The sequence below is a fragment of the Trichomycterus rosablanca genome, chromosome 20, assembly GCF_030014385.1.
Source record: "Trichomycterus rosablanca isolate fTriRos1 chromosome 20, fTriRos1.hap1, whole genome shotgun sequence".
NCBI lineage: Eukaryota > Metazoa > Chordata > Actinopteri > Siluriformes > Trichomycteridae > Trichomycterus > Trichomycterus rosablanca.
The window spans coordinates 4,709,776-4,737,371 of NC_086007.1; the positions used below are offsets into that span (position 1 = coordinate 4,709,776).

At 40.7% G+C, this 27,596-nt stretch overlaps 1 protein-coding gene across 2 annotated transcripts in view; it reads right to left on the reverse strand.

The window, feature by feature from the left end:
* nbeab (neurobeachin b) overlaps positions 1-27,596 on the reverse strand; it is a 322,601-nt gene that overhangs the window by 193,352 nt on the left and 101,653 nt on the right. Inside the window, exons 14-27 of one of the 2 annotated variants that reach the window (XM_063016272.1) lie at positions 21,484-21,563; positions 19,757-19,819; positions 18,574-18,671; positions 18,168-18,260; positions 16,637-16,745; positions 16,205-16,286; positions 15,076-15,199; positions 12,022-12,214; positions 8,301-9,257; positions 4,682-4,899; positions 2,900-3,053; positions 2,028-2,036; positions 1,343-1,523; positions 687-802 (exon numbers count right to left, since the gene is read on the reverse strand). In XM_063016272.1, coding sequence (XP_062872342.1) covers positions 687-802; positions 1,343-1,523; positions 2,028-2,036; positions 2,900-3,053; positions 4,682-4,899; positions 8,301-9,257; positions 12,022-12,214; positions 15,076-15,199; positions 16,205-16,286; positions 16,637-16,745; positions 18,168-18,260; positions 18,574-18,671; positions 19,757-19,819; positions 21,484-21,563 — 2,477 coding nt within the window. Of the gene's footprint in view, positions 1-686; positions 803-1,342; positions 1,524-2,027; positions 2,037-2,890; positions 3,054-4,681; positions 4,900-8,300; positions 9,258-12,021; positions 12,215-15,075; positions 15,200-16,204; positions 16,287-16,636; positions 16,746-18,167; positions 18,261-18,573; positions 18,672-19,756; positions 19,820-21,483; positions 21,564-27,596 lie in introns of both variants that reach the window. The other variant, XM_063016273.1, reaches the window with a different exon arrangement.

The following is a 27,596-nucleotide window of genomic DNA, read 5'->3' on the forward strand; positions in this document are numbered from 1 at the left end:
TTATACTTTGTTTTAGCAATGCATGTGCGCCTGTTCAGAGTGTCAGGTCAAGTCTGGTAGAGAAACTTTAATGGCCTTATGTAAAAAAAGTCCTGTAAATCTAAGCTCATCAGTCAAGTAGCAAGATTTCAAATGTAGTTCAGAACATATGGTGAGGAAATCGAAGCATCATGTTATGGAGATACAACAAGGTCCTGGTCAGCGTAGAGACAGGTCCAGTTCCACTGGGAAAGACTGATGTCCTGTCCAGGTATTTTTCCCTGTGCCCAATCCTTCGCAGGGCTTTGGTCACAAACGCCATCCGCCCCCCATCCCCTACCCCCACCACACACACACAGCCGATGCAATAATTTAGTGAAATAAGGAAAACTAGACAATGCTAGTTTCATTAACAATATTAGTCTCATAATTCGAATAAAAAAATGACTAGGACTAGTATTAGTCTTTTCTGATCAAGAACATCTTATATTAAAAACATAACTATAATATAAATCCGTTCACTACATTAAATGCCTAGATACAATACTAAAACCTGTAAATATTTAAATTAATTCTAATATTTCACATATCTATTTTTTAATAACACTAGCTCTATTTCTAGGAGCTGTATTTTAATATTTAAATGCTGATGCTGATAAATCTGGTCAGTAGGTTAAAAGAATTAAAGAACATAACAAAACAAAGACCTTGTTGATGTTCTGCATGCTCTCCTGATTCTTTGCGATGGACGCTAGGAATTTTGTCCCCCTGTCCCTCTGTCGCTGTCTACATTCTAAACAGTTCCTCACTGAAACACAACACACTGCAACACACACACACACACACACATTTATATATGAAATTATTAGTGTTACATCTTATTATTAATTATAAACCCTGCAGCAGCAATGCATTTACAAACACGCTCTACACTTTATTTATTACACTATATGGCTAAAAGTATGTGGACAACCTTGTAATTAGAGTTCGGGTGGTTTCAAGTGTCTACAAAAAAAATCAATCACATGCTTTCAATGTTATTCCAACAGGTTCTGGAAGGTACAAAACTCCAGTGGTCTTCACAGAGCCCCAACTGAACAGCTTGGGGATGAAAGTGGATCATCAGTGAACACCTCATAATCCTGTGTAAACCTTCCCAATAGTTGCAGAGAGTTTTGGAGGACTTCACATTAATGCTTTTGTTTTTAGAATGAGAGGTCCAACAAGTTAATGGTCAGGTGTCCACATACTTTAGGTCGTATAGTGTATTTAGGAGACAGAATCATAATACAAAAGCCATAAAGCAACCTATTTTAAGAATCTACACAGAAATGTAATAATATGCGAGTTAATAATGACCGACCGAGTCTGAGACACTGGCGCATTAGTCCTCCTGACGACATGTTCTTCTCTGCCTCAATCTCACTGAAGTTTAGCGAGCTTCCAAACACCAAAACATCAACCATGGACATCAGACGAGTCAGAAAGGTCAGCGCTGTCTCTGAGGACATGCCCTGCGTCACCTCAAACACCTCCAACTCCGCCTGGAACACGCACACACACAAACATCATAAAATTGGGGGTCCACATTCTATTTTTATTATTAGATCAAATGTAACTACAGATAAAACAGAATTTGATAACTGTATAATAAATATTAGCTTTGTCACACACACACACACACACAACCAAAATGGCCAAAATAATGTGGACCCCCAATTTTCCGTATAAGAGAGCCCAGTTTGCTGTAAGGATGAATGTGTTACAGCAGCAAAGGATTGAAGTGTGGTTACATATTAATTCCAATGCCTTTTGAATGGAATGTCCAACAAGCTCATGGTCAGTGGTCCACATAATTTTGGCCATTATTCATGTATGCATTTTCTATCAAACACCCTTAGTTTGACCATACAGCACATTTATGTGTAGATACACACACACGCACTGAGCCAAACTTACATTAAACTATGTATTATGAAGAAAAACTGGCTGCGTGATTGTTAAGCAAAAAGAAAAAGCAGAACATCAAAGTAAGATTCAGTACTAACCTTGGGATTCTGCTTGACGATGAAATGCAAGGAAAAAAGCAACACAAGTGCTCAGTTAATATAAAAATAGCTTCTAAATGATGAAAACATAGCTAAAATATAGCTTATCATGTCTAATTAATAAAGTTTATCAAATTGTCAGGGGAAAGAGGCATACCGATTATTCTTAAAAACTAGATAACAGGAATCTAATAAATGTAACTGTACCTCTAATCTTTACCTGGCAATTATTACAAATTCAAATATAACTAAACACATATTAAATAAATGTTTATTGTACATAAATGCATATTCTTATACAATGAGCAGTGAAGTACTTTGGTTGTACATGTACACATTTGTTTATATAAAAATTGACACATTATTATTTAATAATGAGGTTTACATTTGCTTCGCCTAAACAAGTAAATAGAGTAATTTAATAATCTATTAATATGAATGATATGGGGATGTTTTGTAGCCTTCAACAATTGATTTATTAGTTCCACAGTTTCATTATTACAATCTAAATTATTCTGCCTACAAAACAGGGTTGTATTGAGCACAATGTTCCACCAGGTGTTAATGCTTCAGTTAAAATTTCAGTTTATAAACTTTCAGTGACATTCAAAGAAACCTATGTAGTAAAGGGCAGTTGTAGCCTAGTGGTTTAGGTACTGGACTAGTAAGCAGAAGGTCACTGGTTCAAACCCCACCACTGACAGGTTGCCACTGTTGGGCCCTTGAGCAAGGCCCTTAACCCTCAATTGCTTAGACTGTAAGACGCGTCTGCTAAATGCCGAAAATGTAATAATTAACAGCCTTAAGCCCGATCATCATTTTGGGGATGTAACAGTACCTTAGGACCACTAGATGGAGCCAGCAGTACTTACTGTGGGTGAGGTGGCAGCAGATAGTAAAGGCAGGATCCCCCCACAGGCGATGATGATGTTATCCACCATCTGTGAGATCAGGTGGATGGTGTTGTGCACAAAAATGATGTTCTCGTTGCTGTTCACAAAGTCCATCACTGACTTCGTCGAGTGGCTGTAAGAGAGAGAGAAAGACTATATAAGTCACTTTGGATAATATGTGAAAGAGTGTGAGCCATTTTAGGTTAGAGATGTCTATCTGTCCATTTCATTCATTCATTCATTTTCTTATCAACTTAGGATTGGGGGGGGTTGCTGGAGTCTATCCCAGCTTTTCAATGGGCGCAAGGCACACAGTAACACCCTTGATGGGACGCCAGTCCATCACAGGGCAGACACACATACACACCCATTCACCTATAGGGCAATTCAGTGTCTCCAATTAACCTGACTGCAGGAAACCCACGCAGACACAGGGAGAACATGCAAACTCCGCACAGAAAAGAACCCAGACCGCCCCACCCCGCCTGGGGATCGAACCCAGGCCCTTCTTGCTGTGAGGCGACAGTGCTACCCACTAAGCCACTGTGCCGTCCTCTATCTGTCCAATTAAATAATAGGTTTAATAATAAAAGCAGCCCATATGTGCGGTACCATGTGAACAAATATATCTACAATAGATAAAATAATGTTTTAATGATTTTCTTTTGGTTGGCTGGGGTCCATTAATCATTTATAACAAGACAGCTAGTATATCAGTCCAATTTTAATTAGAAACTAAATCAATACATGTGAGTTTAAACATCACAGCAAGCATTAATACCAGTAATTAGACCCTGTTCTGTTCCTGTTCAGCTCAGGAGGCATGAGAGGCAACAGACGTGGGAGTAAGGAACATACAGAACAGCATTAATAATGATTTAACAGAGGAAGAATCAAAACAATAGAACATACTTGGACAGAACTCAAATATCAACAAACTAACTAATTAAAGAAAGAAATGAACCAGGACTTGGTAACAGACTCTACAGCTACATCCCTAAATGTCACACCTAAACCTAGTGGTAGTGCTGGAAAAGGTAGACTTGACACTCAGTTATGTCTTCTCAGTTATGTCTTTACCTTTTTGTATTAGACCAGAGGTGCCCAATACGCCGATCACGATCTACCAGTTGACCGCACAGTGCACGCTGGTAGATCACCCCTTATTCAAACAGGTCCATGTGATTGACATGAAATGTGGCCACTGTTTCTTTAATTTGCGGCTTGTTACCAAAACTACACCTCAGCCCGTCTAAAGCACCGCTAATCTAGAAAGTTTTCATTTATCAGTAGCAAGTTTGAGTCATTTTTGCATTTTTCCTTTTGTAACCTACACTGTTTGTAAAGATGAGTTCACAACCAAGCACAAAGAAACCAAAAAATGTTTCTATTCGGGCAAGACCACTGCAAAGACGCTGATTCGTTCATAGGTGGAAGAAGTGGGCCGAGATATTTTAACCCTACAATCTGACATTCATATAAAGTCAAGGGCCTCTGCTGGACATTTTTGGAACTTGCTGGCTGAGGTAAAATATCCAAACGTAAGAAAATGTGCCACATAATGTATTTGACAGCATTTTGGATCAACCTACTTATGTGAATCAGCCTTTTCAACATTTAAATAATGAAGTCTAAATATTGTGCTCTTTTTAGACCACATCACCTTTAATGAAGCAAAATACTCAATGCTATAAGCTAGGTACCCTCTCTTACACGGAAATATTATCTAACATATGCAAGTGTGTAGAGATAACCACTGACCTTCTCCACACATGCAGATCTGCCTCAAGAGCAAACAGCAGGTCCGTGAGCAAGCGCTGGTGCATCGGTGACCACTTGAATTCTGGGATGCGAAACATGGTGGTGCGAGGACCCGGGCTGAACTGATGCCTCTGCTCCTCGCTCATGGGCACGACCCTGAAACCCAAATCCATTCGCACATCCCTGTCCATCAGACCGAGCACTCTGGCATGGACACCCTAAAAACAGAGGAGCATTTTAAACAGAGGCAGCAGGTAGAGGACTCAGATCTGTGCAAGAAATTATGTTTCCCCAATCATGTATCCCAAATAAAGATTCAGATTGATAAAGATTGTTTAACCATATTTTCAAATAAGTCAAAACAGATGAATAAGGGGGGGGGGGATTATGGTGTGGCAGTATGGAAGAAAAAAAAACACTACACACTATCATTTTAAACTCACTGTCCATTTTATCAGCTCGACTGACCATATAGAAGCACTTTGTAGTTCTACAATTACTGACTCTAGTCCAACTGTTTCTCTGCATGCCTTGTTAGCCCCCTTTCACCCTGTTCTTCAATGGTCAGGACTCTCCGAGGACCACCACAGAGCAGGTATTATTTGGGTGGTGAATCATTCTCGCACTGCAGTGACACTGACATGGTGGTGGTGTGTTAGTGTGTGTTGTGCTGGTATAAGTGGATAAGACACAGCAGCAGGAGTTTTTAAACACCTCACTGTCACTGCTGGACTAAGAATAGTCCACCAACCAAAAATAATCAGCCCGTGGGCAGCGTCCTGTGACCACTGATGATGGTCTAGAAGATGACCAACTCAAACAGCAGCAACAGATGAGCGATCGTCTCTGACTTTACATCTACAAGGTGGACCAACAAGGTAGGAGTGTCTAATAGAGTGGACAGTGGGTGGACACGGTATTTAAAACTGCAGCAGCGCTGCTGTGTCTGATCCACTCATACCAGCACAACACACACTAACACACCACCACCATGTCAGTGTCACTGCAGTGCTGAGAATGATCCACCACCTAAATAATACCTGCTCTGTGGTGGTCCTGACCATTGAAGTACAGCATGAAAGGGGGCTAACAAAGTAACTGTAGAACTAGAAGTGCTTCTATATGGTCAGTGGAGCTGATAAAATGGACAGTGAGTGTAGAAACAAGGAGGTGGTTTTAATGTTATGGCTGATCAGTGTATACAGCAGTTTATAAAGTTTCCCTCTCCTTAAACACATATTTATACACTTATTTTGTGTTTGGTTTTATGATTTGAAATTCTTCATTGTGAAACATGCAGTATTAAAATATTAGAGAAAGAGCAACCAGAGCCATATGTGGGTAGTTCAAAAACCATTCAGAAAAGCTACAGATCAAACAGCAAAGCATATATCTAAAAATATCCCTCGAACCCGCTCTCGCTCTTAACGCTTTTCTCTGACGGAGCTCTGACCTTTTCAAACGGCTAAGCACAAGATAGTAAGTACACATTTGCAGCTCTTACGCTTTGTTTACACACCACAACAAATCGATTTTTCTTAGTACTGGGTGAGGTTAGGGGTGCACCGATTAGAAGATATGTAGGAGTGAGGAGATGTAACACAACATGAAATATATGCTCACGATGCCTCTGACACTGAAGTTCTACAGTATTCACTAATGCTGTTAGATAATTAGGACAGCTGCTAGACTGCGTGTATGGTTTTAGTGTTCTGTGTCTTCCGGTCATTGTCAATTTTGCATGTTCTCTCCATCTCCTGAGTGTTTTCCTGAGGTGCTGTGGATTCCTTCCTCCTCTCAAAAACATGCAGATGATAAACAGGCTGTTTTGGAATTTTTTAGCAAGTGAGTGTGTCACCCTACGATGGAGCGTCACCCTGTTCAGTGCTTATTGACTTGTTAGTGTTTCTGGGTGGCACTGAGCCCACTGCAACCCTGGCCAGAATGTAGCACTGAGTGAAATGAATGAATGAATGAATGAATGAATACCTAATCGCACAAACAGTGAAATATGCAACAAAGAATTGGAAGCAACGACGCTCAGGTGGTGCAGCAGTAAAATATGCAGGCACACCAGAGCTGACATCTCGAACTCACAAGTTTAAATCTGAACTCTGCTACTGGCAGGCTGGGCACCTACACCAACAATGATTGGCTCGTTTGTAGGGTAACTGATGCAATTACGTCCTCTACTGGCTGATCGATGGTGCCTACACAGAGACGAGGGGTTATGGGATCAGTGACTCTTCATGTGTGAAACTGAGCCCCATATGAACTCGCCCTCGTGCAGGTGAAAAGATGCAGTCAGCTACTGTACACGTGTCGGAGGGGGCGTGTGTTAGTCACAGCTCTTCTCGGTCAGAAGTGGAGGTCAGCAAAACATAAATAAAAAATGTGTAAAAGGAATGAAACCTTGGAAACCTTGCTTCAACCATTGTCCCTCCCCTCTATAGACAAAAAGCCAATCAAAAGTCCCGGTCGGCTGGGCGCCATCTGGCAGGCATAATTGGCAGTGCCTGTGGTGGATACTAATTGGCCACCGTATCTGCAGGGTGGGGAACGAACTATATGTTGGTGGGTGGGTCTTCATACACTGTGTAAGGACCCTGATTGACAGAAGAGACACCCGTGCAGGAAGCACGGACGAGAAGAGGAGGGCTGTACACGTGTAAAGAAGGCGTGGGCAGCGGCATGCTCTCCTTGGATGCAATATCTGGTGTCTGTCAGCAGCGGAAGACAAATTGGATGCGCTAAATCGGGAGGAAAAAGGGGGAGAAAAATGCATTAAAAAAAAAAAAGTCAGTCGATAGAACAGCTGGAATTTCAACATTAGAGCTTGGGATCCCAGTGGTGGTGGGCTAGCGTGTTGGACCTCTGAGCAACCTGAGCATCTGGGATTCTCTAAATTGTTAAATTTAAGAAATGTGGGCGCGGTGGCTAAGTGGGTAGCACTGTCACCTCACAGCAAGAAGGTCCTGGGTTCGATCCCCAGGCGGGGCGGTCCGGGTCCTTTCAGTGCGGAGTTTGCATGTTCTCCCCGTGTCTGCGTCGGTTTCCTCCCACAGTCAAAAAACATGCCACCAGGCTAATTGGAAACACTGAATTGTCCTAAAGTTACCTGGCTGCTAAGATACACAAACCAGTGCATTGTAGTTACCAAGCCCAGATAAAATAGGGAGGATAGGTAAAATAGGGAGGGTTGTGTCAGGAAGCGCATCCGGCGTAAAAATTGTGCCAAATCAATGCGGATCATGATCCGCCGAGAGCCTACCCCGCAACCCAACGGGACAAAGGCTGAGGAAGAAGAAGTTGAATTTTAGAAATTAGTATAGTATAATGGACTATTTATTATTATTATGTGGCAAAGCTCAACCCATTCTTGCATATAAATGACTGAACATTAATTCTTAATAATCAAATAATGATTGCATATAGTTTCCAATTCGCCTGATTACCTGTGGAAAGTTTAAAGACAGGTGTTTTTTTATTACATTTTACACTTCTCATTATTTTTTAATGGGAAGTAAAATTATTAAAAGGGGGGTACATACTTTTGGTCCTGTAGTGTTTCATGAAAATACATACACAGGGAAAAAGCTTAAGTAATCCCAGATACTACCTGTGTGGTCGCAGTGGTCTGGATCTTCTTTATCTCCTTCTCCTTGCTATCATCAGACCTCTCTGTATCTGAAATGGTGCTGGAAACATTGACACTGTTCTTCCCTCCCAAAGCTTCGGTCTCTGGCTCCACCATCTCAGCCGGCTCTGGATTCTTTGTGGAACTTTCTCCCTGAGATAAGGAATTAAACACTCCCAAACTGGGCTGAATCTTGAAGCAATCCTTTAAAGCTTCTGATCCAGAGCTTGCTTCTGATTCAAGAGTCATGTGTGCCAACAAACCAAGATCACTGGTGCTGGTACGAACCTGATGGTGACCACCACCAAGAGGCAAGGGTTCAGATGGTGTGATTTTGGGCAGCAAGTTCTCAGATGGACTTGTACCAACCGCACCAAAAAGGAAGGTGTTTCCACTTGGTACGGCGTCTTTATCCTCATTTAGACTGATCAGCGGTCCTGAATTTTTGTTCTCCAAGCTGGTTTTTGGTACCAAGACATTGTTAACGTTGTTGTTGAGCTTCTCTACAGCGGCTGAGTAGACGTTGTCCAGGAGACAGTCCACCTCCACCAGGCTCCCATTATCCGTCACTCCTAGAGTCTCCATGTCATCCAGCTTCACCTCGGTGGCCTCCACTTTCTCAGCCTTGATGTCCACCAACAGGTCGTGAACTTCTACCCGGACACCTGATACAGCGTTCTTCACATCCGGTTCTTTTGCCTGAGCTAGAGGGTTGCGCCCGGGGTCTGTGGTCTCTGAGTCATCCACCTCGCTCTCGGGAGTCTGTGTTTGAGAATGGTCATTTAGTTCCAAGGTGCCCTTGATGGCAGAAGCCTGGGCAGAGAGGCCTGATATGGTGCTGACTAATCCTTTCTTTCCCATCATGATGTTCTCCTCCTCCTGGCGCTGATACTCCTCATACATCTTGGCTAAGTACTCTTTATGAGCTTCATATGTCACCTGGTAACAGATGGTAAACAGATTTCAACTTAAAAGTTTGCATGCACATGTACACCAATCAGCCATAACATTAAAACCACCTCCTTGTTTCTACACTCACTGTCCATTTTATCAGCTCCACTTAAGAAGCACTTTGTAGTTCTACAATTACTGACTGTAGTCCATCTGTTTCTCTAAATACTTTTTTAACCTGCTTTCACCCTGTTCTTCAATGGTCAGGACCCCCACAGAGCAGGTATTATTTAGGTGGTGGATCATTCTCAGCACTGCAGTGACACTGACATGGTGGTGGTGTGTTAGTGTGTGTTGTGCTGGTATGACTGGAGATTTTAAATACCGTGTCCTCTCACTGTCCACTCTATTAGACACTCCTACCTAGTTGGTCCACCTAGTAGATGTAAAGTCAGAGACGATCGCTCATCTATTGCTGCTGTTTGAGTTGGTCATCTTCTAGACCTTCATCAGTGGTCACAGGACGCTGCACACAGGGTGCTGTTGGCTGGATATTTCTGGTTGGTGGACTATTCTCAGTGAGGTGTTTAAAAACTTCATCAGCATTGCTGTATCTTATTCACTCATACCAGCACAACACACACTAACACATTACCACCATGTCAGTGTCACTGCAGTGTCTTTTTTTTTTTCTGACTCAAACCCAACAAGTCTGCAGAGAAAGTAGACAGAATAATGAGAGTTCACCTCAAATATTCACACAACCTTAAACCATCAGACAGGAATCTGAATTTTAACACAAAACACATCAGAAATGGTTTTGGAAAAACTACATCCTGTCTGCAACCCTACTGAGAGTATGTGGACTGTACTGAACAGTCCAGCCTGGGCTAAAAATATCAACAAAATTGGTTTGAACTTGACCAGTTCTGACAAATGGAGCATTCAAAATCCATCCAGAGACAGACTAGATGTGTGACGGTGCAGCTTAATGGAAGAAAAAAAGCAAAGATGTGCAAATTTGGAATCAAACACTGTATTCTAACTGTAAATAAATGGTATCTATATACGTATGTATATATTATATATAATAATATAATATAATATAATAATATGTATATAATATATATATATACAGTGCCTCCAAGTAGTATTCAACCCCCTGCAGCCAAAAAGAATCTTATTTCTCTGTTTATTAATTAAAAAAAAAAAATTTTAAGTTTACCAGAGGGTCAATTATTATTCAACCCCTAGGTTTAATATTTTGTGGAATAAGCCTTGCTTGCAATTACAGCTATCAATCGTTTTTTATAAGACCTGATCAGGCCGGCACAGGTCTCTGGAGTAATCTTGGCCCACTCCTCCATGCAGATCTTCTCCAAGTTGTATAGGTTCTTTGGGCATCTCTTGTGGACTTTGATCTTGAGCTCCTTCCACAAGTTTTCAATTGGGTTAAGGTCAGGAGACACTGCAACACCTTGATCTTTTCCCTCTTAAACCAGGCCTTGGTTTTCTTGGCCATGTACTTGGGGTCGTTGTCCTGTTGGAAGATGAAATGACGACCCATCTTAAGATCCTTGATGGAGGAGCGGAGGTTTTTGGCCAAAATCTCCAGGTAGGACGTGCTATACGTGGATGTGGACCAGATGGCCAGGCCCCTCGGCTGAGAAGCAGCCCCACAGCATGATGCTGCCACCACCATGCTTGACTGTAGGGATGGTATTCTTGGGGTCGTATGCAGTGCCATCCTCTCGCCAAATGGCCCGGGTGTGGTTGGCACCAAAGAGCTCGATCTTGGTCTCATCAGACCAGAGAACCTTAAACCAGTCTGCCACAGAGTCCTCCAAGTGATCATCAGCAACTTTAGACGGGCCTTGACATGACGCTTTGAAAGTAAAGGTACCTTACGGACTCACCTGGAACGGAGACCAGTGCGGTGGAGTACATTACTTATGGTATTTATTGAAACCAATGTCCCCAACGTCATGAGATCTTCCCGGAGCTCCCTCTTTGTTGTCCTTGGGTCAGCCTTGACCTTTCGGACAAGCCTGGCCTTGGCACGGGAGGAAACTTTGAAAGGCTGTCCAGGCTGTGGAAGGTTAACAGTAGTTCCATGAGCCTTCCACTTCCGGATGATGCTCCCAACGTTGGAGACAGGTAGGCCCAACTCTTTGGAAAGAGTTTTGTACCCCTTGCCAGCCTTGTGACCCTCTACGATTTTGTCTCTGATGGCCTTGGAATGCTCCTTAGTCTTTCCCATGTTGACCATGTATGAGCGCTGTTCACCTGTTTGGGGAGGGGCTTTTATAGTCAGAAGAGGTGGGGAAAAAACATAATTAATCCAAGCATGTGAAGCTCATTGTTCTTAATATCTCAATTACTTCTTAATACTTGAGGGAACCAAACAGAATTCTGGTGGTTTAAGGGGTTGAATAATAATTGACCCTCGGGTAAACTTTGAAGATTTTTTAAAAATTAATAAACACAGAAATAACATTATTTTTGGCTGCAGTGCATTTCACATGTCCAGGCCCATCTACAGTCAAAATTTCAAAATGCTAAGTTAACTCTAAATGTGTAAACCTGCAAAATCTGCAGGGGGTTGAATACTACTTGGAGGCACTGTATATATATATATGACAATTCAGAAATGATAACTGAAAGTTTTTGTAATACCACTCACCAACAGTTTTTGCAGACTTATATAAATAAATAAACAAAAAATAAATAATTTAATTACGTTAATAAATAAATACATTTTACATTGTAATAATACATGCTTGACTTTATAATAATAATAATAATAACTTACTTTGGAGTGTGCTATGGAAAGAGTATCCACCCACACACGCCAGCCTCCCCATTCATGCTTGATGGCATGGTAGAGCAGGATACGAAACACGTTGTAGACCATCTCAGTGATCTTCTGCTCCTCAGAGTTTTTGGGGTTAATGTAGCCCAGTGAAAACATCCAGTCCTGCCATACAGAGCACTGCAGCAAGCACCTAACACACAAGCATAACACAATATATTCACACAGGCATAACACAGTATATTCACACAGGCATAACCCAATATATAATAGCAGTACCCAGTAAAATCTGTCTCATGAATGAATCAGACAGCAAAGCTTTAAATAAGGCAATTTGGTTTCTGCTGAGTATTCTGTTCAAAATTAAATATCCTAATCTTTAATTCCTGACTTTGCATTTAAATCTGAAATACTGTATGTATACTATATGCATGATGCTGAATTAAAAACTAAAATGCATACATTTATTTACGATAATACATTTGCTAAACAATAGGAGGTGAGTTAAAAACAAATGCAAATCCTCCCCCCAAAACAAATGTTCATGGCAGTGTCTTTTTTTTTTTAAACAATTGAGCATATCATGGTCAGAAATATATTAAATGTTGAGCTGATGGTGGTTACTCGTAGTATTCATGTTGAACACAGCAGATATGATCAGTGTAAAGACATGAATAGCATAGACATGGGCACAATTGTTATGGCCAGACAACTCAATTAAAATCGAAACATGCTGCTCATGAGCAGTCATGTTAAGTACCTGCCAACCATGGTTGAAGGAGGGACAGGCCACAAACCTTTGACAGGGTGCTTGGAGGCCAAAATTGATTAAGGTCAAAATACAATGAAGGCTATGGCATCTGGTATGGACCATCAGAAGGGCTGCTGTGGCAAAAATTACAGATAAACACCTGATACAGTGTTCTTCACATCTGGTTCTTTTGCCTAAGCTAGAAGGTTGTGCCCAGGGTCTGTGGTCTCTAAGTCATCCACCTCGCTCTCGGGAGTCGAGAATGGTCATTTAGTTCTAGGGTGCCCTTAATAGCATCTGGTATGGACCATCACAAGGGCTACTGTGGCACAAATCACAGATCTAAAATGATCTGCAATTTGTGCCACAGTGTAGAAAATACTTGCCCGAGCCAGTTCTGGACAACCGGGGGCTGCGTTTAGGCATTCAAATGGCAAAACTGAACATTGTAGCAATAGTAGCATCTACTCCGATGAATCTCATTTGCTCCCAGATCGTGCTGATGGCCTGGCAAGCATGTGTGCATCATTTACCCAAGGAACAGATGGCACCAGAATGCACTTTAGGATGATCCACTTCACAACATACAGAAGTTGTCAAGAAGGACCTGCTGGTAGTCTTAGTACCAGATACCACATGACACCTTCAGAGGTCCTGTGAAGTCAAGTGCCAAGTGCCTTGGCGGGTCAGAGCTGTTCTGACAGCATATTAGATAGGTGATCATAATGTTTTGAGTCATCAGTGTATTTATAAATAATTTTACATATATTAACATTAAAATTCATGATACTGAAAGTACAGTCAAGGATTTTTCATGTCTGTGTTCAAAAGTGAGGTTAATCATGTGTTTGGCTCCTTTGAGGATGCCAGTTTCCTTTCATATCAATAAAACAAGCTAGTAGGTGGATTGAGTACTATGTATAAGTAAGTGTGATGAAGTGAGTGTGTGTCTGTAATGCTCTATGATGGATTGGCGCCACTGTGTAAAGTGTTCGGCAGACCCCCAACATGAAGTTGCAAGGTGGGGCCTCCATGGATCGGACTTCTTTGTCCAGCACATCCCACAGATGCTCGATTGGATTGAGATCTGGGGAATTTGGAGGCCAAGTCAACACCTCAAACTTGTTGTTGTGCTCCTCAAACCATTCCTGCGGTGGTGGACAGGGGTCAGCATGGGCACCCTGACTGGTCTGCGGCAATGCAGCCCCATATGCAACAAATTGCGATGCACTGTGTATTCTGACACCTTTCTATCAGAACCATCATTAACTTCTTCAGCAATCTGAGCTACAGTAGCTCGTCTGTTGGATCGGACCACACGGGTCAGCCTTTGCTCCCCACGTGCACCAGTGAGCCTTGGCCACCCATGACCCTGTCGCCGGTTTACCACTGTTCCTTCCTTGGACTACTTTTGATAGATACTGACCACTGCAGACCGGGAACACCCCACAAGAGCTGCAGTTTTGGAGATGCACTGACCCAGTCGTCTAGCCATCACAATTTGGTCCTTGTCAAAATCGCTCAAATCCTCACGCTTGATCATTTTTCCTGCTTCTAACATCAACTTTGTGGATAAAATGTTCACTTGCTGCCTAATATATCCCCCCACTAACAGGTGGCGTGATGAAGAGATAATCAGTGTTATTTACTTCACCTGTCAGTGGTCATAATGTAATGCGTCGTCGGTATATAATATAAATAATCTAAACAATACTAATATTTTAGACTTTAGCAGAAATACGGCTGTAGTGTTAGACACCGTGTCACTGCAAGTCAATGAAATCCCAGTCATGCACATCCAAAATCTGGCAGCGTTAAATAATTCCTCATGTAGCCGTCAGATTGAGAGGATCCTCTTGGGAGGTGTTGGAGCCATCTGAGCATGAAGTGCGATCGTCATTTCAGAGCGGCTGTCTCTAATTCTAATGACAAAGATGATGAAGTGCAGTGATGACGACAATCACTCTGCACGCTGTGCGATTGATGAGCTGCTCAGAACCTGATGGTGCAGAGGATACTAAGCCAGACATGAGGTCACAGAAATCACCACTGCCTTTGATATACCCATCTTTCACACGGAGAGAGAGCGAGAGAGAGAGAGTAACAGAAACATCTGCTGGAAACCCAACATGCTGCAAATTCAAGGATGATTTAACCCGATGGAAGGAGAATTAAATATAGAACATTGAGGGAAAACATAAAACCCCCCTCATGTTTCTTTCTTCCATTCATCAGGTGGGTAATTGTTGCTGTTGGCAAAGAGAGGAAGGGTGAGGGATTGGAGGATGAAGCCGAACCCTTACCGTCTGTTCTCTCGGCTGTTGCTGAACAGTTTGATCATGTCTGAGAGGAAAAGACGCCGCACCTCCATCAGCTCGGCGCTAGGTGTCGAGCTTTTCAGCAGCGTAGCCACCACCTTTAGGATCACTGAGACGATAAGTGAAATGTCAGGAACAGAGAAATTTGAAAAAATTATTTTTTTTATCTTTTAAAGTAAGAATAGCTGTTAATTTTGGGTATAATAAGTTTTATTCATCATGCTTTAAACCCCATATTTTGTGGAGTTGTTGGATTTATCCATCAGTCAAGCAGTCACCTTAGGGTTTCTACAGGAACACAATGTCACTTTTATCCACCACCTGTTTTTATCTTGATTTAGCATGCCCAAATAGTCTTCTGCTGCTGGGGATCCCAATTATTTTTAATATAATTAGGTTATATTTATATTCACCTGCCCCATGAGGTCTCTCAACCTCTTCTTTCTCACCCGAGTCTCCATGGATTTGGACATGAGGAGAGACACGCTTCTACACTTATGCTTCTACACTTCTGCACAGGTGCCTTGGGCTGTCAACCAGGGTCCTTGCACAGTGTTTGAAGAGCCCAGGTCTTTTCCCACCCAGCAGACTTAATGGCCAGTTTTGTCTGCTGCAAGCACTGCCAATTGTGCCTGCTAGAGGGTGCCCAGCCGACCGGTAACAGAGCTGAGATTCAAACCGGGGAGTTCAAAATCTCAGGGCTGGTGTACTAGCAGAATATCCTGCTGCGCCACATGGGAGATTGAACACCACTACATTGGCCAAAATGCTTTTTATTTAAACATGCTTTTCTTTTAACTGGAAGAATCCTTTTTTTTTTATTTTACAAAGCTTTGTTTATGTCTCAGAGCGACTTAAGATATAACCACATGATATATGGCATTTTCTTGATGTTTTTTTTGCATCAGAATATCTCTGAATACTTGTGAAGAGTGATAAGGTCTACACCATGCACGGCGTACCCATCTCGGTGACTGAGCACACCATGTATTTATCTCGTTGCAGAAACTGTGTCTCTTAAATTATCATTAGCATTTGAATAATCATGTGTTGTGCTACATTTGCCTAGACATTAGTATCAGGTTAGAAGGTTAGACAGAAGTATGAAACTTACTGGGGTTCTGGATCTTCACAGTAGAATCAGGGTCAGGATGTGGCTTGTGAACAACCTGTGTACACACTTGCTCTGTCAAGATCTAATAAAGAAAAAGAACATTTATTTTTAAATGTATTTACCTGTCTCCCTTGTATTCGATTCATTCAGCCACCTAGTTTTCTCTCTAACTGTGCATCTATTAGACAGGCTGCCTGACCGTTCACTCACCTACCCATCCATGCACATCCTCATGTATCCATCCGTTTTTTCATCCACCCATCAATCCACCTTACTTTCTATTTGTATTTCAGACAACCTATTTATTTATCTGTTTATCCTTTTATGCACCAGCAAGCTGTTTATTCCTCGTCTGTCTTCCTGTAAATGCGCCCACTCTTCCATCTGAGTTATTCCATCCAGTCTATCTGTCTCTTAAACAGGATACGTTACCTCATACAGAGTGTTGTATGTTGTCACTGACACCGTGCTGGTGTGTAGCATGAGTCTCTCTCCCAGTAGTGTGAACAGACTGTGTGTGTGCATGATCTCCACTTTTCTCCTGCACACACACACACACACACACACACACAGACAGATATTCAGTAACACAGATATTCAGTGTGTAAAACCACCAGAAAAATGCTGAAAGCTGGCGAGTTTGGCACCTCGAGAGCGGTGTCAGGTAACATCACTTTTACACAGTGACACTAACTAACAAATCAACCGTGATCTGCAGAAGCTGCTGCTGTACAGAGAGAGAAGCAGCGTTCAGTGTGATGAAGTATCCAGAAAATGCCATTATTCAGACAGGCTGGCACAAAGCTACATGAGAATGCAGCAGTGCTAAAGGCACAGTGGGACAGATCAGAATAATGACTGGGGTTTATTCAGTCTGCCACCTCAGCACTAAATACACTCCACTCCTAAACACACACATGCGCTGCTTACTCACTGATAGCTATGCAAACTGAAAAGATGAATTAATAATAAACTCAGCATACTCTTGTGCAAATTTACAAATGTCTGTACAGTTTCAGCTTCATTTATTCATTGTCTGTTTTACCAACACTTTATACAGGTCGGGGTCGAGGTGGTGAAGCCTGTCTTTCACTTTTTTGAGTTTTAATAAGTCTGTAACTGTAAATCTGTAACAATAAAACTGTTTACCCTTTTTTTCAAAGGAAATAAAATAGTCCAGGACCTCTCTATATCTATAAAGGCTTACTAATAATAAATATATAAAAAAAAAATAAAGCAGCAAGCTGACAAAGCATGTATTAGAATGAAATTACATGATGAAATTGATTTAATGCTCAATTTAATAGAGGCCAAAGGTTATAATATATCTTAATAAAATAAAAGTTGAACAGACATGAAACATGACAGACAGTAAATATATTGGGTTCATGCTGTCCGCAATGAAATAAAAGTCAAAACAATTATTTATTATTTGATTTATTTTTATTAATTTTTATTCATTCATTTTTATTTTATTTTATTTTATTTATTTGTAATATTTATTTATTTATAATTTTATTTTTATTTTATTTATTTGTAATATTTATTTATTTATTATTTATTCTTTTATTTTTATTTTATTAATTTTTATTATTTATTTATGTATTTGTAATATTTATTTATAATTTTTTTTTTTTTTTTTTTTTTTTTTTTTTTTTTTTAATCATTTTTGCATTGTCTATATCATTCCAACTTTTTCTGATTTGGGCCTGTAAATGTAATGTAAAATAGCTAGCTATCTAGGTAGGCAGACCAGATAGCTTTACAGTTTACTGGTAAACCTGAGGCAGCTTCTCAAGAGCTACCAACCTAACTGCTACTTACACTGGACACATACAAAAAATTTGGGTTTTATTACCAGAACCTCAATTTGCATCATTACATTTAAAGAGATTTATTAAATACAAGCTACACAATATATAAAAGCTAACAGCCTTTCACAAAACACAAAAACTTCACTTACTTATGACCCAGGTGTTTGAGAAAGTAGGCCAACACCTTCAGCGCCTGCACTCGAATACTCTCACTCTTGGAAGTCAGAAGTTTGAAGACAACTCTAAATAATGTGGTAGAACCAGACATTAGCATAGAAACAGTTTGAGAGAAAAAGTCTGTCAGGTAAGATGAGATGAATCACAGGACAAACAAACGCTGCATAATGACACAGTGTGAGAAAGCTAATGCTTCACCAGAAAAATAACTTCATCACCTGCGTCCACATTTCATTAGCACGTGCAAGAAAGCTTCGATCCTGCTCCTCAAACAAAATAAATATGGAAATCTGTGAACTCGTACGGAGATAAAGGTGAATAATTCACGGTGAAAGATCCTCCAGGCTGTGAAGGAGAATTAAAGATAGTTTAACTCACCGGATGCCGTTTCTCTGGTCAAAGGCTGGTATCATGGATGCCGGGTGCTCAGACATCAGTGCGACCAGAAGCTGCAGAACGTCATGCAGGTTCTCATCCTGCGATTCAAAAGTAAAAAATTATACCGTTTACATATTAGGTTATTTATTAGACCTTGAACCTTCTAGACTGGTGCTTCAGACCCTTGAGCATCAAAACAATAGATGGGATGTGTAGAACAAATGTTTTGTATTGTTCACAAGTAGATGAACACCGATCAGCCATAACATTAAAACCAGCTCCTTGTATCTACACTCACTGTCCATTTTATCAGCTCCACTTACCATATAAAAGCACTGTGTAGTTCTACAATTACTGACTGTAGTCCATCTGTTTATCTGCATGTTTTTTTAGCCTGCTTTCATCCTGTTCTTCAATGGCCAGGACCCCCACAGGACCACCACAGAGTAGGTATTATTTAGGTGGTGGATCATTCTCAGCACTGCAGTGACACTGACATGGTGGTGGTGTGTTAGTGTGTGTTGTGCTTGTGGATAAGACACAGCAGCGCTGATGGAGTTTTTAAACACCTCACTGTCACTGCTGGACTGAGAATAGTCCAACAACCAAAAATATACCCAGCCAACAGCGTCCTGTGGGCAGCGTCCTGTGACCACTGATGAAGGTCTAGAAGATGACCAACTCAAACAGCAGCAATAGATGAGTGATCGTCTCTGACTTTACATCTACAAGGTGGACCAATTAGGTAGGAGTGTCTAAATGAGTGGACAGTGAGTGGACGTGGTATTTAAAAACTCCAGCTGTGCTGCTGTGTCTGGTCCACTCATACCAGCACAACACACACTAACACACCACCACCATGTCATTGTAACTGCAGTGCTGAGAATCATCCACCACCTAAATAATACCTGCTCTGTGGTGGTCCTGTGGGGGTCCTGACCATTGAAGAACAGGGTGAAAAGCAGGCTAACAAAGTATGTATAGAAACAGATGGACTACAGTCAGTAATTGTAGAACTACAAAGTGATTCTATATGGTAAGAGCTGATAAAATGGACAGTGAGTGTAGAAACAAGGAGGTGGTTTTAATGTTATGACTGATTAGTGTATATATGACAAATACAAAAAAACTTGTACGTAAACTTTAGGTATATGGAATACTGTATTTGTGTGAGGAGACCCACCTCATCAATGGTCAGCAGATAGTTCTGAATGCTCTGGAGTTCATCTTCCTTAACTCCTCGATCCTGTAAAACAATTTAGCAATTTTTAAAGCAAAAGCACCTGTCCTATTTCTACAAAACATTTCTGAGCAATCCTGCTGTTCAGTAAAATGCAGATGTGTAGCAGGACCTGTACGTTGTAGTCTTTTTTTTTTTTTTGACAGTAATAGTGGCTTTAGTTCCAGGCACAAGATCACGATCCCCCTAACTAACAGTCACCTGCACCTCACTAAGCATTAATTTTCTGCAGGTGGAGGGGTGGGTATGTAAATCAGGGTTTCTGCTGTAGGCAGTGCTGACTCCTCCGTTGGCACCTATTCTTTTTCTTTGAAATTGTGATGCTGGGCTCAATCTGGTCTGGTTTTCCGCTGGTGCAGATGCTGATGCTGACCCTCTTTATCTTTTTCTGGGAACCCAGTCGGTCATCACGACAGAACCACCAGGGTGGGCAAGCTGCCTCCAGAGGCGACGCTTTCCGGAACAGGTTCTGTGTTTGGATTCATGCTGGGCACAGGCTGCACCAGTCAGTGGAGTGGCTGTCCCGGGCAGTTTGTTTACTCTTTTTCTGAGAACTTGGTTGTTGCAGATTTGTGGGTTAATCCTTGTGACTACCAGTTGTCATTTTTGATGTTTCTGTTGTTTTTTCCACTTTATTTTTCCACCTTTCTTTTTTTGTGTTCTATTTTGATGAAGCATCCTGCAGAGTGGGTTCATTTTCAATTCCTGTAGGTGCCAGCCAACCAACACAAATATTTGTAGAATTTTATAATGATTTATTTTTAAGAAAGAAAGAAAGAAAGAAAGAAAGAAAGAAAGAAAGAAAGAAAGAAAGAAAGAAAGAAAGAAAGAAAGAAAGAAAGAAAGAAAGAAAGAAAGAGAAGCATAATTGCACATTAAAAATAGATGGTTCTCTCTCTCTCTCTCTTTCAGACACACACACACACACACACACACTTTCTGCAAGTTATTAGCACCCTACAGTGTGCCTGACTTTTGTTTAAAATAGCATCACATCATAATGTTTTTTTTTCTGTATCATTTTTAAGACACTGATTTTTATCTGCATGCTGATTAATTAGAATGAACCATGATGAACTGCTGTTTACATCATGTATAATTAAGTAGACACCTGATCATGAGCTTGGTGGACATCCCATTCTAAAAACATGGGCATTAATACATTTACATTTTCGGCATTAAGCAGACACCTTTATCCAAAGCGACTATATTATACAAGTATACTGTCCAAGCAATTGGGGGTTAAGGGCCTTGCTCAAGGGCCCAACAGTGGCAACCTGGCAGTGGTGGGGCTTGAACCAGCGACCTTTGGATTACTAGCTCTGTATCTTAACCGCTAGGCTACAACCGCCCTTTACTGCCCATTAATAAGCAGTTGGTGCACAAAAAAGGACCTTCCAAAAAGCTGCACCAAGTTAAAGGCATAGATTTATTTTATACAGTTGATCATATACACATTATAGCAATGTGAAAGCCTAAACAGCTTAAGCACAGAAGATAGGACGGGTGTCCGCATACTTCTAAAAATTTAGTACATGATCTAATTAAAGAAACTGAATTTTGGATCCAGTTCGATGGCATTTTGGAAGATGTGCTTCATCAGAGGGACTTTATTCATTAAAACAGTAGCTGGTAAACCTCAGCAGTGAAGGACGGAGCATGGATCTTACCTTGAGGATGAGCTGCTTGAGGAAGAGCAGCATGAAGGCTCTGAGTGAGAGGATCTCCTTTTGGGAAGGCCGCGGGCCATCTGTAATAGCACGTAGCACAGGGAGCCGTCAGCTTACACTCGGCGCAGGACAAGCTTATGTTTCATTCATAATCCGGCTGAGACAGTTTTACAGCAGAGACTGGCAGTACCCAGTGTACCCACAAGCTGGCAAGATCTTATTAATATCAATAACCACTTCATCATGGCACTTAGTACTGTCTCTGTGTCAGTGTGTCCACAGGTATCCTTAAGATGAATAGCTTCAGTGCTACCTCAAACACCAAATGTTTAAAATTAAATAAATAGAAAAGAGTATGGCTAAAAAGAGCCTGTTTTATTTACATTCCATATACTGTATAATTTTTATTTTATGCACAAACATGAATGTATTTAACTAAAAAATTGGCCTAGGTATATGTGTGTGTGTCTGCATTTTGATGGACTGGCAACCTGTCCGGGGTGTTCTTGCCTGCTGCAATCCTGACTAGGATAAATGAATGAATGAATGAATGAATGAATGAATGAATGAATGAATGAATGAATGAATAGGAAGGTTATTTGGTTTTACATTTATGTGCTTCGTTTTTAGGTGTGGCTTTCTTGTTAAATTCAGGAACAAAGATGATTGTGGTACAGTTAATTGTGTGTCCTCTGTAACTGTTGTTCCTGCTGCTTTCAGTATATGCTGCAGCTCTTTTTTAATGACTACTGGCTTCTTTCTTGCTTACTGAGAGCATTTTGTACAATTATAAGTCTCTAACTGATCACATCACTACAAATGTAAGACATTTAATGATAATTAAGGCCTTAAACTATTTTTTTTTTTAACCTATTACAGGTATTATATCACCCAATTCCAACTGTGCACCCTTTTACCACATCATTGGCCGTAGGTTGACGCATGCATCCTTAGACACATGTTAAAAGAATTTTTAAAAAAAGATGTGCCATGATCTTTGTAATTCTCTGTTGCTCATGTTAGCATCTTTACCAGAAAGGAGAAGTTGCTGTAGGAGCAACAAGGAGGTGATTGAATAACCAACCCTGCACCCCTTAAACACAGTATCAAAACCCGGCTGTGCATCCCAACCACCCCAAATTAATACTCTTTATTATGTTGTTATTATGTTCTAGGTAAAAACATACTGAGTGTATTTATTATTACAGATGATGCTTGAGCTGACGAGATGCACTATGAGGACAAGTGGAGTGGGTTAAACCAGCCATAAAAAGCTTTTGAACAGTTTTGGTCAGTTCTTCTTTTTAGTAAGTTTCATTCTAGAATAATAAAATCTTAACATATATTTAGTTTATCACTGACTCTGTGTAAGCGTTTGTTTATATTTGCATAAAGCAGAAATAATTGCTCTACACATTCCAAGCCAGCCCACACGGGGTTTAAATGAGCGGTCAGTGCTATCTGAGGTGGTAAGCATATTGATAATCTGTCACACTCGCTGATTAATTTGTGACCAGACACACTGGGTTACAAGTTTTGATCCTGTCTTTAACTACGAGCCTTGTTTTGCTTTTTAGATGAGGTTGTATGCTGCCAAGTTAACTACTGATAACTGACAGCTAAGTAGATAATTAGACAGGTAATTAAATTTGGAAAAAGTGCTAAAAAATAAAAATAATGCTTTTTCCTTGCTAACACTCGTCACTTACACTTTCATTTGTTCTAAAACTATATAGAAAGTCCATAAACCCATTATGACTTGCAATCCATGTTAAAATAGCTCTCAAATTTAAGCAAAATTAAAGCAGTTGTGCAAAGATGAGTGCGCCACAAATCTTCCACACTGCACTGTACACGTCCCACAGGGGACGTCTGATCTGTGGGTGTCTCCACCTAAGAGTCTCAGATTGCTTGTGTGTTATAGTGATGCATGTGTTTAATTTGGAGGCGCTGCAGAGTCTCCGTGTCTCCTGAGAAAGAACGAGACAGAGACTGAGTACAAGTTTTCTTTGTTAAACAAATTAAACACTTCATTATGGTTCCTTGGAGTCTCATCTCTTCGCCATCCTGTACAGGAAGGAGGAGATAAAGGAGATGTTTTTCTGGCTGGCAAACAGGAAAAAAATCAATGTGAACAAAACATCTCAATCGAAGAATCAGCACCTTACCAAATGAGATACATTATCCCAAAATTCCTCATAACTCATCATCCATCACAGGTCCACTTGTCATTTCCTGTCATGAATAACTGCTAAGGTCAGCGTTTCAACCCTATTCTGGTTGCTGATTTAATACCAATCATATACACTGACCAGGCATAACATCATGAGCACTGCCGGTGGTGTGAATAACACTGATTATCTCTTCATCACGGCACCTGTTAGTGGGGGGGATATATTAGGCAGCAAGTGAACATTTTATCCTCAAAGTTGATGTTAGAAGCAGGAAAAATGGGCGAGCGTGAGGATCTGAGCGAGTTTGACAAGGGCCAAATTGTGATGGCTAGACGACTGGGTCAGAGCATCTCCAAAACTGCAGCTCTTGTGGGGTGTTCCCGGTCTGCAGTGGTCAGTATCTATCAAAAGTGGTCCAAGGAAGGAACAGTGGTAAACTGTGACAGGGTGACCAAACTGTGACCAAGGCTCATTGATGCACGTGGGGAGCGAAGGCTGGTCCGTGTGGTCCGATCCAACAAACTGCTTAAAAAGTTAATGCTGGTTCTGATAGAAAGGTGTCAGAATACACAGTGCATCACAGTCTGTTGTGTACAGGGCAGCAAAAGTGGGACCAACACCATATTAGGAAGGTGGTCATAATGTTATGCCTCATCGGTGTATACCTCACGACTAAAAGTATTAGACCTGTTCATAGGCTTGTTGGTCGTCCTATTTTTAAGAACAAAAGGTATTAACATAGAAAACTAGCAATTCTAATGAGAAGGCTTCTCACAAGACTCCATATGTCTGGGAATTTGTGCCAATTCAGTCAAAAGAGCGTTTGTGGGTGATTCTTCAATTGCGGGCTCTTTTGACCATGTTAAATTTTGAAAAATAAAATTAGGAATAATTTAGTTTTAATTATGTCAAGATAATGCTAGAGCAAAGACTTAATGATGGCTACAATTGAGCTTATATAGAATTTTAATATTTCATATTTATTTGCGAAGTGGCATAGCAAAATGTCATTATGTGTTGGTAATGACGTGTTGCGGTAATGACAATTTTTACTTTTTTTAAGAAAAAAACTAGATAGGCTATGGATTTGCTAAAGCTAGTCAACAGCTAGTACAAGATGCACTTTTAATACATAAATGTAAATAATGTGTACATTTTTTTTTTTTTTTTGGTAAAGTACTGCCATACTGATATAAATGGTAATGACGCTGAATAAATGTACTCTATGATCAGGAGGAATACATGATTAAATTACTCACATTTCCAGACATTAAAATGTTAATCTTCTCTTATGGCTGGCATGTGCTTCCTTGCAAGTCTTTGTTTCCATGGTTACAACATAAACAAGTGTTACCTTCAAATGATTCCCTACAGAAACCATACACTGTTGTGGTAATGACGATAATGCTGGGGACAGTAATATATTGCCCAAAATATGCATAGGTTGTACAGATATGAAAAAAAATTACGTTTTGTTTCTTTTTAAGTTATTATAAAACTCATATTGTGATTTTTATAATGAATTGATCACTTTTTAGCATTTTATTAGAGCAGAGAAGTTTTAAAGTCTGGGTTGGGGACAAGGCCAAAGTAGCAAAATATTGATGTTTAAATCATCATAAAAATTCATAATCATAATTATTTTGGTATGTAATTTTTTTTTGTGATGCAATGAATGATCTTTTTAATAATTATTTTGTAATAAAGTATTTTTACACAAATTTATAACTTAGGGACGTAAAAGCTCCCCCAATTGAAGAATCACCCTTGCATGGCTGGGCACTGATGTTGGTCAAGAAAGAGTTTCTTGATTTTAGTGTAGTTAACCTTCACTGTAGCTCAGCAAACAAAAACAATGCTTAAAAATTAACTGATTATGTATTATATAAAGCATAAATAATTCAATGGGTAAATTCCAAATATCTTAGGACTTAGGATAGTAAAAAATCCCTGCAATAAAGAAAACAGCAAGATAAAAATAAGGATGAATAGAGTGAGAGAGAAAGAAGGAATGACAGGAAGGAAGTTGGACATCACAAGAATAAAAATGAGACCAGGATGTGAAAAAGACAGACAGGTTGCTTTATAAACAGGGTGGACAGTGAGATCTTAGGAGAGAAAGCAGAATATAAGAAAAGATGGATGTTTGGGGGAGTTGGGGAGTAAACAGCGCCAGTCAGAGTCATCACAGTCCAGTGTGACTGGACTCAAGAGTCCAACAGTAAACACAGCCTGGTCATTTATGCAAGCTGAAAAGAACAGTGTGGCTTTTTAATATTCATGATATTCACGTTCTAGCCTCTGTCTGGTCCGTTAAAGACAGAAAAAGACCCACAGAGGAAAAGAGCACAGGTTAAATACGTACGGTCATTAGCACCACAGGTGAACACATTTAATATTTAACCCTCTCATTCCTCCCTGAATTCCCCCTACTGCTACAGCCCATGTCTAAGCCTCACTCCACCTACTAGCATTATGCCTCCTCTCTACTGATGCTGATCTCCACTTCTGATTGGAGAGAGCGAGACACACACACCCTCCGACACGTGTGCGGTATCAGACTGCATCTTTTCACCTGCACGAGGCAAGTTCATATGGTGGATCAGCTTTGTGTACAGAGAGCCACACCCTGATCAACACATTATTCCTTGACTCAATCTGCCAGCAGAAGTCATAATTGCATCAGTTATGAGGTCCCTGTCTGGCTCCCACCCTGTATGAACAACAAGCCAATCATTGTTCATGTAGCCACCCAGCCTAGCCGGATGGCAGAGCTGAGATTTGAACTGACGAGTTCTGGTGTGCTAGCATGTTTTACCACTGTCCCACCCAAGAGGCCCGTATTTTTATTATCACTATTTATCCTGGTCAGGGTTGCGATGGACCCGATGTCCCCAGAATTACTAGACGCAATCCTGACACTTTGAATAGGAAGCCAATCCATTACAGGACCTAGGCCTTGTGAAGCCCTGTCCTTTCAGACCTTGCTTAGTCAAAGTCATGCAGGCCTTCCCTAAACTGCTGATCATTTATTTCATATAATTGATTCTATATGCCGCTTAGCACTAGATGTGAATAACACCTTCATTTGTCATTTATACATATACAGTTGTACAGTACAATGAAATTCTTTCTTAGCATATTCCAGCATGTTTGGATGCTGGGGTCAGAGTCCAGGGTCAGCCTGGCACCCCTGGAGCGGAGAGGGTTAAGGGCCTTGCTCAAGGGCCCAACAGTGGCAACATGGCAGAGCTGGGATTCCTTTCAGTTGATAACCCAAAGCTCTACCCACTAGGCTACCACTGTCCCTAATAATTAGTTAATATTAGTTAGTTATTAGTTACTTGGTTAATTTATCGATTAGGTTTGTAGACTGATTAAAACCTTAATTTATCATACACAGAATCTTCACTGCACTGTTCTCATCTTGTCTTTTTTAATAGGAGTCTATTAGCTTGTTAACGCTGTACCACATCAGCAGCATATTAATCCTAGAACCCAAACCGAACCGATTTTAACTGACCAACAAGCACTACTTTGGTGGTGAAGACCAGTGTGGTTACGGAACATGGGTAACAAAAATGGTCAGTTGGATACAAAAGACGTCTTTGTGAGTTGTTGTTTTTGAGACTAGCCATTAGCCTGAGTCACGCCGCAGCTTTTTACGCAGAACTATTAAATCAGCAGGTGTGAAAGAAGGTCTGATTTGCTAAAGGAAACTATTCGAGACCTGAAGGTGCTTATGAGCCTTCATTTCATCCAGCAGACGGAGGTTAAAGCACCATTCACATAAATTAATGTAGCGGCTGTTATTAAGCACAGCTCATCTGTTTTCTCCTGCTGTGCCGCCTCATTACTGCCTCAATTACTCAGACGTTAGAGTCCTAAAGAGTTTCAGAGAAACGCTGATCCTAATGTTGGGTCTGATTTGTTAAGGCT